Source organism: Ahaetulla prasina, chromosome 8 (genome assembly GCF_028640845.1).
Source record: "Ahaetulla prasina isolate Xishuangbanna chromosome 8, ASM2864084v1, whole genome shotgun sequence".
Classification (NCBI taxonomy): Eukaryota; Metazoa; Chordata; class Lepidosauria; order Squamata; family Colubridae; genus Ahaetulla; species Ahaetulla prasina.
In genome coordinates, this window is record NC_080546.1 from 87,113,757 (window position 1) to 87,128,756 (window position 15,000).

General features: G+C 42.1%; 1 protein-coding gene across 1 annotated transcript in view; it reads right to left on the reverse strand.

Annotated features, from left to right (window-relative positions):
- ARAP2 (ArfGAP with RhoGAP domain, ankyrin repeat and PH domain 2) overlaps positions 1 to 15,000 on the reverse strand; it is an 87,369-nt gene that overhangs the window by 5,503 nt on the left and 66,866 nt on the right. The window contains exons 18-21 of the mRNA XM_058192502.1: positions 11,112 to 11,194; positions 9,016 to 9,051; positions 6,908 to 6,971; positions 1,603 to 1,737 (exon numbers count right to left, since the gene is read on the reverse strand). Of these exons, the coding sequence (XP_058048485.1) occupies positions 1,603 to 1,737; positions 6,908 to 6,971; positions 9,016 to 9,051; positions 11,112 to 11,194 (318 nt within the window). The remainder of the gene's footprint in view (positions 1 to 1,602; positions 1,738 to 6,907; positions 6,972 to 9,015; positions 9,052 to 11,111; positions 11,195 to 15,000) is intronic.

A 15,000-nucleotide genomic window follows, 5' to 3' on the forward strand; every position in this document is an offset into this window, starting at 1 on the left:
GTCAGAAAGTGTCAAAAGAAGGGATCGCAGGATTCGGGGGGCACTGCAACCATCATAAATACGAGTCAGTTGCCAACGTCTGAATTTTGATCGTGTGATCGTGGGGATGCTGCAACGGTCATTAAGTGTGACTCATAAAGGTCGTGAGTTCCTTTTTATCACTGCTGTAGTAACTTTGAACGGTCACTAAATGAAATTTCGTCAGTCAAGGACTGCCTGTACTTTAAATAAAAGCCAAAGCAGAGGTGAGTTTCAGCAGGTTCTAACCAGTTCTGGAGAACCGGTAGCGGAGATTTTGAGTAATTCGGAGAACCGGTAGTAAAAATTCTGACTGGCCCCGCCCCCATCAGTCCCAGCTGATCGGGAGGAAATGGGGATTTAGCAGTATCCTTCCCCTGCCACGCCCACCAAGCCACGCCCACTAAGCTATGCCACGCCCACTAAGCTATGCCCACTAAGCTATGCCATGTCCACCAAGCCACGCCATGCCCACAGAACCGGTAGTAAAACATTTTGAAATGTTTTACTACCATCACTGAGCCAAAGCTTTCCTAACATGAGTTTCTTTAGTTAACGGATATATGTCTTTCTTTAATTATTACATTTGATCACATATTTCCTTCTTTTTTATTAATTTAAACTAATAAAACTAAATATAAAATACAAAAATACAGGAGCAAATAATAGGAAAGACAGGGGAGGGGAAAGGGAAGGGGAAAGTGTAGAAAAGTGGGGAAAAAGAAAGAGAAGACATTGACTTCCGACTCCCTTTGGAGCAGTAGCATAAGATAGTAATATTAATCTTCTGTCAACTCACAACGCATCCCTGGCCTGCTCTTGAGTTGCCATAGGGAAGGGGGATGGGAGAACAAACTCAGCAGCACCGTCAGTCAAAACAAAAGCACATTCCAGCCATATCTCTATCAAGGCTGTCTCCACAGCAACCCACAGTGGCTGGAGGGGAGTGAGCTCTACAACCTGCGAAATTGCTTCGTTGGAGAATGTGACTGATGACACACCTTGGGGGAGAGTGGGGAAACAGGGGTCAGAGTTGGCTTCACTTGGAGCATGCCAACATGAAGCTCCTAATAAATAACTGGATTTCTTTGGAAGCTTGGCTCGAGGCTCATGATTTAATTAGAGCATCTAATTAACTCTAACAATTTCAACTTTTTATTTTTGTATAATAGTATAAACTAGCCATTTCTATAACAATAAATCTATCCGATCGGTAAAACCCAAAATCAAAGTTATATTTTTTTCCCCACCTCAAGCACAAAGTCCAGAATCGGTTTCCAAGTAACACATTTCCTTCTTTAATAAAAAGGTGGAATGGTGGCAAAGTGATGAGAATGCAGTATTGCAGGCTAATTCACTGCTCACTGCCAGGAGTTCAATCCTGACCGGCTCCAGGTTGACTCAGCCTTTCATCCTTCTGAGGTTGGCAAAATGAGGACCCAGATTGTTGGGGGCAATAGGCTGACTTTGTATATAATATACAAACGGATGAAGACTATTGCTTAACATAGTGTAAGCCGCCCTGAGTCTTTGGAGAAGGGCGGGATATAAATGCAAATAAAAAAAAACTGCTAGCTGTATTACCTCTGCTAAGCTGGCTTTAGCTCTTGGCATACTTTGGTGGTGCTGAATTGGTATTAAAGGCAGCCCAACGATTTTTGGATTTTTTGTAATAGATGGTTTCCTTGTCTTCCCGCTTGCTGGACACATAGCATTGTGCTGTGGGAAAGAAAACAGAAGATAGCTTTCACTGATCACTTTTATTACCATCATTAGTATGAAGTATAGTAAACCATATACAAATTGTTAGGAATGGCAGAGTATGTCCATACTCTGAAAGCATCTGGAGGCCCATGTTAACAGAACAGCAGAGTTGGAAGGGACCTTGGAGGCCGCCTAGACCAGGGGTCACCAACCTCACTAAATTCATAATTTTAAATCCTGTGGACCACTAATATGATCTGCCTAATGACCGGCTGGGTGGGTGTGGTTAGGTGGTCATGTGACTGGGTGGGCGTGGCCAACTGGATGACACTCACATTGAGGGGCACCTCACCGGCCTCTACTCACCCCTCCACTGCCGGCCACTCCTCACCTCCCCGCCTGGGCTCCTTAGGGTCCCAACAGGAGACAATTGCTGGAGCTAAGCAGCCACCGTGAGAAAGAGTTGGCAAAACAGCTCAGTTCAAATTGGATCTGACCGAGAAGGAGGCTCAGCAGTAGCACCTCACTGAGGACTAGGAGCATAGGCTTTCCAAGCAGAGGGAAGACCTGTGGGAGTGCAAGGCCAGGTACCGGTGCCTGGAGGCTCAGTGGGCTGAGATGGTCAGCCGGTTCCAGGCCATGATGCAGTCCCACTGGAATAAGGCCCTGCGACTCTTCGCCACCAGCGGCATTTCCCTCCAGCCTTCTCCCAAAGCCCCACACCAGGAGGCTGAAGCAGACCCCAACTCAGAATTTCTGCCCCCCTCTGCCCCACACAAAAAGACCCCAAACGGGGAGACTCTGTGCAGCAACACAATGTTCATTACACGTATCTGTCCCAGGGGCCGTAGTTTGAGGACCCCTGATTTAGTGCAATATAAAAAATGAAAATAATTTTTCTGCAGGCCACCAACATTGGTAGGGTTCGTAAGTGCATGTGTGTTATTTGCACCTATGTGAGCTCAGGTGGCACAGTGGTTAGAATGCACTTACTGCCGGCTATTTCTGCTGACTGCCGACTGCCAGCAGTTTGACAGTTCGATTTTCGCCAGCTCAAGACGGACTCAGCCTTCCATCTTTTCAAAGTCGGTAAAATGAGGACCCAGATTGTTGGGATCAATAGGCTGACTCCTTAAACCTCTTAGAGAGGACTGGAAAGCACTGTGAAGCTGTATATAAATCTTAAGTGCTATTGCTATTTTTCTTCCCTCCTTCCCTCTCCTTCCTTCCCTCTCCTTCCTCCCTCCCTCCCTCCCTCCCTTCAAATGGTGGTGCAGTGGTTAGGATGCATCATTTCAGGCTAATTCTGCCGACTGCCAGCAGTTCGATCCTGACCGGCTCATGGTTGACTCAGCCTTCTGTCCTTCTGAGGTCTTGTTGTGTCTGTGCCCCACAAGCTGGGCTCCCTGCCAGAAAGTGACTTGGAAAGTGAGGGGGAAGGGCCATCAGGACTTACCTCGGGAGCTCCAGCTCCAGGAGCCAGAGGCAGGCCAGGTGGAGGAGATAACGAGGTCTCCGTCCCCTTTCCTCCCCCAGGCCATGCCTCCAGACTCAGCTGATGGCAATCAGGCCTGGCTGGACCCTAGATTTCATAGGCAGGAGAGGCGGGAACAACAGAAGCAGGGGTGGGGCAGGCCTAGGAAGTGCTGAGTCACGGAGCCATACCCCACAGGATATAAAACCAGCGAGGGCTGCTATGCCTCTTCGTAGCAGGCAAATCAACTGATTAACTAAGAGCTGAAGTACTGTTTGTTCCTGGGTGACTCATCGGTGTCAAGGAGATAACAGAGACACTTGGCATACGCTCACTAGTTTGCTGCCAGAGCTGATAGTGCCGGCTAATTAAGCCATCGCTCAGGCGGAGGCGAGGGGGGACAGAATAGCTCTGTAAAATGAAGACCTAGATTGTTGGGGACAATATGCTGACTATAAACCGCTTAGAGAGGGCTGTAAAGCACTGTGAAGTGGCATATAAGTCTAGATGCTATTGCTATTTGAAAAATTAGATTGTTGTGCTTTCTCGGTCTTCAGTTGGCAAGGTAATTGTGCTGTTGATTTTCAGCAATTGTGTTGCTCCGAGACTGTGAAAATAAAGGCCTGGGACTATTCTTGGTGTAAATATAAAGGGTAGGGGAATCAAAATAACAATGTTAGCTTTAACAGGACAAAGGGATTCACTAAATGCAACATCGCTCTGGGAACAAATTACCAGCTTTCTCTAACAAAATAATGAAATGACTTCAGATGGAGAATTTAATCAGTGAAGCTTCTAAAGTGGAAGCTGTTGTAGAAATGTGTAATTTCAGTTATTCACACAAAGACTGGATAAATATAGTGTATGCTCCAGACACAACAATGAATTTGAAATTCCAGATTCATAATAATTGTTCCTGGGACCAGACAGAGTCAACATTGGTTGAGATTTAAGTGCTGAACCTATTGTTACTAAAGTCAGTATTTCAATCTTGCTTAACTTGAAAATTGCCACCGAAAATCTTTTGGGCTTCAGCTAGTCCAGAATGCGGCTGCGCGGGTGATAGAGGGAGCACCGCATTGCTCCCATATAACACCTATCCTGCGCGGCATGCACTGGCTGCCGGTAGCCTTCCAGGTGCAATTCAAGGTGTTGGTTACCACCTTTAAAGTACTCCATGGCTTAGGACCGGGTTATTTACGAGACCGCCTTCTGCCACCGATAGCCTCCCAGCGACTTGTGCGCTCCCACAGAGTGGGCCCGCTCAGGGTGCCGTCGACCAAACAATGTCAGTTGGCGGCCCCCGGGGGGAGACCCTTCTCTGTGGCAGCACCGGGACTTTGGAATGAGCTGCCTCCGGGGTTACGCCAACTCCCCGACCTCCGGACCTTCAAACGTGAACTGAAGACCTTATTATTTCATCGTGCGGGACTAGCCTAAGTATACTTTTAATTGTAATTTTAAATGGGTTTTATGTCGGTCTATGACCGTTTTAGTTGATTCAGCCTACTAAATATTTGTTTTTAATTCTGTTTTAAATTTGTTATTTGTATTTTGTGTTTTAAATATGGCTGTAAACCGCCCTGAGTCCTTCGGGAGAAGGGCGGTATAGAAATTAAATTATAAATAAATAAATAAATTACTTCAAAGGTGTGTGTGTGTTTGTGGAATATTTGAAAACTAAGAATAAAGGAGGAAGTTGAGAATAAAAATGAAGCAGATCAATTATCGCCAGAAAACTAGGAGAATGTCAAATGACAATAATATATATTTCCTGTAGGTAAGGAATGAAAAAAACCAAGAACAATGACTCAGATCAACATATTAGAGGAATAAAATCTAGAAAGTAATTGAGGTTAATGAAGCGGTAAGTTTTCCTTGACAAAATGGAAGTTATGCCTAAACAGCTATAGACTTGTATTAAATGAGAATATCTATGGTAATATGTGGACTCTTTTTCGAGACGCAGTCCGCCATTTCTGATTTTCGGACCAACATATTTTCTCAAGAATGTTAATCAATAGGCTCTTATGAGCTTATAAATGGAATGATTAAAATTATGGATAACCCTGCTTTTTACACGAGCTGCAGAGCTGTTCATCTCACTGCGCGAATTAATCCCCCTTGAAATGGATATGTTTCCATAAAAAATATAATTCTTACAGTTATTAAAGAGATGAATAAAACACTATTATGAGATAACTTAATTCCAATAAAGGCCTTGTATGTCATAGGTTATAAAGACAAAACACAGGAAGCTTTTAATTAAAAAACAACTCAAAGTGAACTCACTTTCCAATTGTCTTGGAACTCCTTAACTAAGAAACTTAGATATATATGGGGTGTGTATACTTGTCTGTGTGTGTGAAAGAGAGAGAGGGAGGGAGGGAGGAAGGAAGGGTGGAGGGAGGGAGGGAGGGAGAGAGAGAGGATTTGTGTGTGTGTGTGTGTGTGTGTGTGTGTCGGTCCCACCTTTAGCACAAAGCCAGCTGGGTGAGCTTGGACCAACCGTTCTCTCTCAGCCCTAGGAAGTAGGCAATGGCAAACCACTTCTGAAATCTTGACAAGAAAACTTCAGGGATTTCTCCAAACAGTTGCCAGGAGTCGATACTGACTTGGGCATACATAAATAAATAAAGATATATATATACACACACAGGAACACAAAAGCCCCAATGCTCACATACACATGTTTCTGTTGATCGATTATCTATGTCTGTCTGTCTATCTATCTATCTATCTATCTATCTATCTATCTATCTATCTATCTATCTATCTATCTATCTATCTATCTATCTATCTATCTATCTATCCATCCATCCATCCATCCATCCATATATTCTATCTCTCTATCCATCCATCTTTTATCTACCATACATCCATATATTCTCTATATCTATCTATCTATCTATCTATCTATCTATCTATCTATCTATCTATCTATCCATCCTTCCATCCATCCATCATCTATTCATCCATCCATTCATATATTATCTCTCTCTATATATCATCTCTATCTCTCTATCTATCCATCCATTATCTATTCATCCATCCATCCATGTATTATCTCTATCATATCTATCTATCTATCTATCTATCTATCTATCTATCTATCTATCTATCTATCTATCTATCTATCTATCTATCTATCCATCCATCCATCATCCATCATCTATTCATCCATCCATTCATATATTATCTGTCTCTCATATCTCTCTCTCTCATATATCCACCCATCCATTATCCATCCATCCATCCATCCATCCATCCATCCATCCATCCATCCATCCATCCATATATTCTCTCTCTCTCTCTCTCTCTCTCTTTCTCTTTCATCTCAACACACATTTGAATGGAAGCATTTGTTAGGGAACTGAATCATTGAGGATTTTGAGCTGAACAAATAAGGAAATAAGGCAAAGCTGACAAGAACAGAGACATTGTCTGTAAAGAGGGTGTGATTGGGAGAACCATATTAGCCAATCATATTCTGTATGACTGCACTGTGGATTTTATTCAGAATACACACACACACACACACATACATATATATACATACATATATATACCTACCTACCAAATGAGCGTGTACGTACACACATAAATAAAAAAAGTACAGGAGCATATAATATGCAACCATTGCAATTCAAATTTACTTTTCAGAGCCTAGTACAATTGGAATCTGAAAAAGAAACCAAGGCAAATAAATACCTGAGCCATAAAAATGCTGTTCAGCCATTCTAGCTGAGAATTCTGTCCATCGCAACACAAATACCTAGAAGACAAATGAATATGAATTCACTTCCACTGCCATAATATACTCAATCCCCATGCAATTCTGAAAGGGAAGCCTTTAGCTGCTGGGCAGCTAAACCCTCCTTAGCTAGAATAAATTGAGCAAGAATAAAGAATGGAATCAAAGTGCAGCCAAGACATACTCTGCGTGTGTGTCTCAGAAGGCAGATTTTATTATTGCTAGATAATCAATTTTCATTGCAAGATTTCCTATTCCTCAAAGAGCTACTCCGCTGCAATTAATCAAGCTTTAGACTGATTTAAGTAGCCATGATCTCATTTGAGCGATCAATCTGCTTGGCTGTAGATTTCTTTGGGGAAGCCTTCAAATTATTAGATCTTTTGGAAATGAAAAGGAGAGAAACCCACTTGTCCGTCTGTCTGTCTGTCTGCCTGCCTACCTAAATCAATCAATCAATCACTATCTGTCTGTCTATCTATCATCTATCTATTTATCTATCTATTCATCCATGTCTGTCTGTCTGTCTGCCTGCCTACCTAAATCAATCTGTCTGTCTGTCTGTCTGTCTACCTAAATCAATCAATCACTATCTATCTGTCTATCTATCTATCTATCTATCTATCTATCTATCTATCTATCTATCTATCATCTATCTATTTATCTATCTATTCATCCATGTCTGTCTGTCTGTCTGCCTGCCTACCTAAATCAATCTGTCTGTCTGTCTGTCTGTCTGTCTGTCTGTCTGTCTGTCTGTCTGTCTATCTATCTATCTATCTATCTATCTATCTATCTATCTATCTACCATCTATCATTTTTATCCATCATATCTATCTATCTATCTATCTATCTATCTATCTATCTATCTATCTATCTATCTATCTATCTATCTATCTATCCATCCATCCATCTATCTACCATCTATCTTTCCTTTCTATCCATCATATCTATCCATCATATCTATCTATCTATCTATCTATCTATCTATCTATCTATCTATCTATCTATCTATCTATCTATCTATCTATCCATCCATCCATCCATCCATCCATCCATCCATCCATCCATCCATCCATCCATCCATCCATCCATCCATCCATCCATCCATCCATCCATCCATCCATCCATCCATCCATCTATCTATCTATCTATCTATCTATCTATCTATCTATCCATCCATCCATCTATCTACCATCTAGCTATCATATCTATCTATCTATCTATCTATCTATCTATCTATCTATCTATCTATCTATCTATCTATCTATCATCTATCTATCCATCATATCTATCTATCTATCTATCTATCTATCTATCTATCTATCTATCTATCTATCTATCTATTATCTATCTATCTATCTATCTATCTGTATAACTGTCCTTCCCACTAGCAAGTGACTCTGGGCAACGTATAACAAAACAAAGCAATACAACAATAGATATCTGAAATGATTATCATTAATAAATAGTTTTTAAGAATAATTAAAACAAGAGTTATAGCTGAAAGTTTGTTCATTGTATGGAGCCCTACAGTATCCCATATATGATATATTAAACTGATTGACATTTTGAATTGCAGGCCTAGCTGTTGCAAGCTGATTGGTTGGCTGTGTTGCTAATTGGTTAATGGGGTTGATGTTTGTGTGGGAAGTAGCATTTTGGGCCCTGGTCTGGTTCCGAGTTCGAGGTCTTGTCATGTGTGGATGTTTGTGTGGGAAGTAGCATTTTGGGCTCTGGTCTGGTTCTGAGTTCGAGGTCCTGTCGTGTGTTGGTGTCAATTTTTGTAGCTGGGGTTCGTTTCTTGACTAGCGCTAGTTTCTAGATGTTTGGTAAGCGGGAGGTATCGTCACGTTTATTCAAGTTATGGGGGTGTTTCTCTATTAGAGAAATAATAAAATATTAATAATATTATATTAATTCGTATATTATTATATATGAGTAAAAATGACGTGGCTGCTTTAAGGAATAACAAAGAGGTGCTGTGCTTGTGCGAGGTGCAAACATGTATTCTATCCAATCATTGACAGAGAACACATCTCCCAATCTAGTATGTCTTACTTACCAATAATGCTTTTCAGATAGCAGCGTTAGACCCCAGCTGAAAAATCAAAACAAAATATATATTTATACATAGACATGTAGGGTGATTAAGAAAGAAAAGACGACTAACCTTCCCAAAGCCAAATTGCTGCTACCTTCTTCAGAGTGCTCACATAAAGACCCTACAGTGACTAGCGTTGATGATGTTACCGTGTTTTCCCGAAAATAAGACCCTCTCTTATATATTTTATTTATTTATTTATTTATTATTTCAATTTCTATACCGCCCTTCTTCCAAAGGACTCAAGGCGGTTTACAGCCAGTATAAAACAATAGATACAAAAAATTAAAAACGAATTTAAAAGACTAATTCAAATTTGGCTAAGAACTATAAAAACCCAATAAAAAACCCCCAATTAAAACTATTAGGCCAGTCCTGCGCGAAGGAACAAAAACGTCTTCAGCTCGCGTCAGAAGGTCCGGAGGTTAGGGAGTTGGCGAATCCCTGGAGGTAGCTCGTTCCAGAGGGCTGGAGCCCCCACAGAGAAGGCCCTTCCCCTGGGGTTCGCCAGCCGACATTGTCTGGCTGACGGCACCCTAAGGAGACCCTCCCTATGGGAGCGCACTGGTCAATGGGAGGCTACTGGTAGCAGCAGGCGGTCCCGTAAATAACCCGGTCCTATGCCATGGAGTGCTTTAAAGGTGGTAACCAACACCTTGATTAGTTTTTTTTTTGAACCCTGAAATAAGCTCTTGGCCTTATTTTCGAGGAGGTCTTATTGTTTTGGGGCATGTGGAGCAAAACGGGGCTCCTCTTGCCATCTTACCGGATTTCCAGCTCTGTCTCCCTAAACCTAACCAGAAGGAATGGCGGGGTCCGGCTGCACATGTATTTAAATATTTTCGGGGAGGGCTTATTTTCAGGGAAATAGGGTATCTAAGTTTGGTAATGAAATCTCTGCAGGAAAACAACCCAGCTCTGAGAACATCAAGAAACCGTTCGTTTCAATCCCGAGCTACAAACGTTCTCCTTTATTAGCCCCTACTGTAAATGTAGGAGAATCATACGACTTCAGAGGCTGAATTTTTATGTGTTGTTTTCGTTTCATGTTTGAGCATTTTGTGCAATGCCTGCATTTTTGTGAAAATCTACTGCTTTGAACACTTTGTTGTTGTGTAAGTGTACACTGAGAGCTTATGTACCAGAGACAAATTCCTAGTGTGTCCAGTTACATGTGGCCAACAAAGAATTCTATTCTATTCTATTCTATAAGTTGACTTTGTAAATATACAAATAGAATGAGACTATTGCCTTATACATTGTAAGCCGCCCTGAGTCTTCGGAGAAGGGCGGGGTATAAATGTAAACAAAAAAAAAATTCTATTCTATTCTATTCTATTCTATTCTATTCTATTCTATCCTATTCTATCCTATTCTACTCCTATTCCTATTCCACCCCATCCCATCCGTTCCTTCACTCCATTATTATTCAATTCAATTCAATTCAATTCAATTCTATTCTATTCCATCCCTTCCTTCACTCCATTATTATTCTATTCTATTCTATTCTATTCTATTCTTATTCCATCCCATCCCACCCTTTCCTTCACTCCATTATTATTCTATTCTATTCTATTCTATTCTTATTCCTATTCCATCCCACCCTTTCCTTCACTCCATTATTATTCTATTCTATTCTATTCTATTCTATTCTATTCTATTCTATTCTATTCTTATTCCATTCCATCCCACCCTTTCCTTCACTCCATTATTATTCTATTCTATTCTATTCCTATCCCATCCTTCATTCCATTATTATTGCATTGCATTCCAGTGGGATAATTTGATCCCATAAGCAATACAGGCCACAGGAGATAGCATACCGAGATTAGAAATAACCGTTCAATAAAGTCATTTGTCAACACCAAAGTAATGACAAGAGCCCTCCAAATAGCTAACCATGTGGAACTGTGGCTTACCACAGACCAGGCAATAGATACAGATTGGTTCCCTTATTTGTTTTGGCTTTTTGAAGCTTTACGTTTTCAGTGCACAACAAAAATAACAAAAAAGCAAGCGTGCTTTTTCACGAAAACCAGCCATCCTGGCTTGCTTACTTTGTTGGGGGTTTCAGTTTTTTCTTCACCCCGAGGTAAAGTTTCAACGATTTGACAGGAAACGCTTTCTCCGCCTTGCTGCTCTATTGTGGTTGAAAAAAACGACGGTTAGCGAAAGGAGAAAACATACCAACCACGCCTCCAGATCGCTTCATCTTCTAAACATCCTGTCGAAGTCTTGCAAAAAAAAATCCTTTCGTGTCAGAGTTTGCTGCAGCACACACAATCAGACACACAATTAAATAATTCTGCAGGATTCATCTACATAAGAAAATGTCTTTATATAGAATACCCTTGTAGGTTTTTCCACGTTGTAGAGAAGAGAAAATAGCAAGTACAAACACAGCACAAAACTGAAGCACAAAATGGAGAAGGCAAAATGGAGGAGAGAGTGAAGCTGGTTCCCTCAAGCTTATATACGGAACAGTTAAGCCACGCCCAGGCTCCAAACTATCTCTTATGACTCCATACAACAAATACTCTGTTTCAGTTACCAAACAATCCCTCATTGCTATCCCTATTCCAATTCATACTCTAGAATATACTCTAACATTTTGTTTCCCATGATTTCATCTCTCTATTAGCATGTCTGAACAAGGGATGGCATCTGGCCAAGCTTGTCCAGATGTGGGACCCAACAAGGATTTTAAATTGGGTTAACACATAAACTAGGGTGTTCCAGATTTCCATGGAACAACGATGCTGTAATAAGACCAGGTCATATATTAATTTTTGCTCCAAAAGACGCGTTAGGGTTTATTTTCTTTATTTTTGGGGGAAATACGGTACTAAATGCATCCATCTGGCTGACAATCTTAAATGGGGCTTCTTTTGGGGGTAGGGCTTATATTATGAGCATCCTGAAAAATCATGCTAGGACTTATTTTCGGGGAAACAGTGTGTATGTGTGTGTGTACATACATACAAGGGACGTGGTGGCTCAGTGGCTAAAATGCTGAGCTTGTCGATCGAAAGGTCAGCAGTTCAGAGGTTCGAATCCCCAATGCTATGTAACGGGGTGAGCTCCGTTACTTGTCCCAGCTTCTGCCAACCTAGCAGTTCGAAAGCACGTAAAAAATGCAAGTAGAAAAAATAGGGACCACCTTTGGTGGGAAGGGAACAGCGTTCCGTGCGCCTTTGGCGTTGCTGGCCACATGACCATGGAAATGTCTTTGGTCAGCACTGGCTGTTCGGCTTTGAAACGGAGATGAGCACCGCCCCCTAGAGTCAGAAATGACTAACACACACACACACACATATGTATATGTATGTATGTATGTATGTGTATATCTATCTATCTATCTATCTATCTATCTATCTATCTATCTATCTATCTATCTTTTTTTTTTTTTTTTACATTTATATCCCGCCCTTCTTGAAGACTCAGGGTGGCTTACAGTGTGTAAGGCAATAGTCTCATTCTATTTGTATATTTATATACAAAGTCAACTTATTGCCCCCCCCCCCAACAATCTGGGTCCTCATTTTACGTACCTTATAAAGGATGGAAGGCTGAGTCAACCTTGGGCCTGGTGGGACTAGAACCTGCAGTAATTGCAGGCAGCTGTGTTTTAATAACAGGCTTCTTACAGCCTGAGCCACACCGCGGCCCAGGGGACATTGGGGATATTGCCAGGGGACATTGAAAATGAACCAGATGTGAACTTTTGCTAAAAAAAAAAACCCTAGATAGGGCAACATCTTGGAGATCTGAACGGCTGTTAACCCTATTAGTCTTTTGTAAGGTTTTACAGATCTGGTTTGTTCCATCGGGCATTTGGGATTGTCCTGGTTAATTGTTAATTGCATTGTTCTTTCAGTAAATGAAACGATTTCTGAAGCCTCGGACACTTATTATGTGGATTATTGATGCTTGTTGTTGCTGTTGGTTTTACTCCTTGTACACTGTCCAAATTCATTGCCTTGAGATGAGTGACTGTATAAATCTTTTAACTCAGACTGAATTAGATTTTTTTAAAAAAACAAAAAACGCTGCAAGGATGTGCACAGGGTCACACAGAAATTGAGTCCAATTGGCTAAGTGAAGCAAGCGATTGCTGCCCTCAGTTGAACTCACAGGTGAGGTTGACAATCTGCATTCCTCCAGCAGTTATTTTACACATACACAATCTTGACCACCTGAAAAGGAGCCTTAAGAGATCTCCTACAGGCAAGTTTTCCAATGTCACAGCTACTTGAACAGGGGTGTCAAACCCAAGGCCCAGGGGCTGGATCTGGTCCATGGGGTGCTTAGATCCAATTTTTTAAAAATTAATTTTACTACAACAACACAACACAACACAAACATATAAAACACAAACACATCATGTGTTTTCTTTTTACATGTCAGTTTTGTTCCACATACTTTCTGTTGTGACTCCAGCCCCCGAACCTGGCCTCATGCCCGAAAGTGACTCCGAGAGTGAGGGGGAAGGGCCAGTAAGGTTTACCTCGGGAGCACCAATGCCTTTGGCCCAACTCCAGGAGCCAGAACCAGACCAGTCGGAGGACGTAATGAGGCCGTCATCCCCTGACTCCTCCCTTCCCCAGGCTACGCCTTCAGACCCAGCTGATAATAATAATAATAATCAAGCTTGGATTGACCTGCACTTCAGAAGATTAGAGAGGTGGCATCATCAAAGGGAAGGGTGTTGTGTCTCGCCCAATCTCATCACAGCCGGGGCCTTCTTATCTGCTTCCGAACACGGATGAATGTTCTACTATGCCTCCTGGCCCCAGCCCTGGCTCCATGCCCAGACAGGCTGAAGAGGAGGCAATATCTCCAGCCCCCAGCTCTGGCTCCATGCCCAGGCAAACGGAGCAACTAGACCCCTCCCCCTCCTCCACAGAATGTGAGCCTGAGGGAGGTCAATTGCCAACAGCTGCCGACTGGAGTGACCCTCGCGTCAGAAGACTTGATAGGCGGAGGCAACAGAAGGAAGGGAGGGGCAGGCCTGGATAAGTGCTGAGTCATGGAGCCACACCCCATGGCCTATATAAAGGATCTGCTTTCTGGCATTCTCTGAGTCAGGCAAAGTCTAAACATATCTTGCTGAAGTCACTTTCTGGTCTCCTGCTTGCCCTGAGGACTTTGCTAGGACTTTGGCAGAGCTGCAGAGGCACGCCTGATTCGGATTTCCCTGACCCGGCCGTCAGCGGAGGAGTGGGACACGACAAAGGGTGGGGCAGGAGCCCCACCCCACAGGATATATAAGGAGCTTTGGGACTGCTCTCACTCCACGGGAAGCAAAAGTTTAGCTGAACCGTTTCAAAAAGAACTGAAAGTCTTACTACGTGAGTCATTTGTTTGAACTTTGGCAGGCAGCTGCAATTTCTCTGCCAGGACTGATAAGAGCTGTGAATCCACTGGCTGAAGGCCAGCTCGTTGATCCGAAGTGGGGAAGGAGACAGAACACTTTCTGCTTTATATATTCCCCCTTTTTATCTTTATCTTTATATCTAGTTTTATTCATTTACAATACTTTATACATTTGTCACCTTCTCTTCTCCATCCTTTATTCAAATTTACTTTTCCTATTTCTAACCAGTCGTACCGGTTAGTCCGTACTTGATAGTATTCTGTCGCTTCCTTTTCTTTTATTTCTTTCGTGCTTTTATCCATCTCTGCCCAGTCCAGAATTTTCTTGATTATTTCTTCCTCTGTTGGTACCTTTTCATTTTTCCAGAACTGTGCGTAGGCAATCCTTGCAGCAGTAATTATGTGTAAAATCAAATATTGAATTTCTTTTACTGCCTAGAAACAGGGAAGGACCAGCCCTGAAAACCTAGGAGATCGCCCTCCCGAGCTCCATTTTCACTGGCAGAAGGTTGCAGGAGGCTGTTGCAGCCAAAAATGGCGCTTGGGAGCCCGTTTCCACCGGCAGAGCCC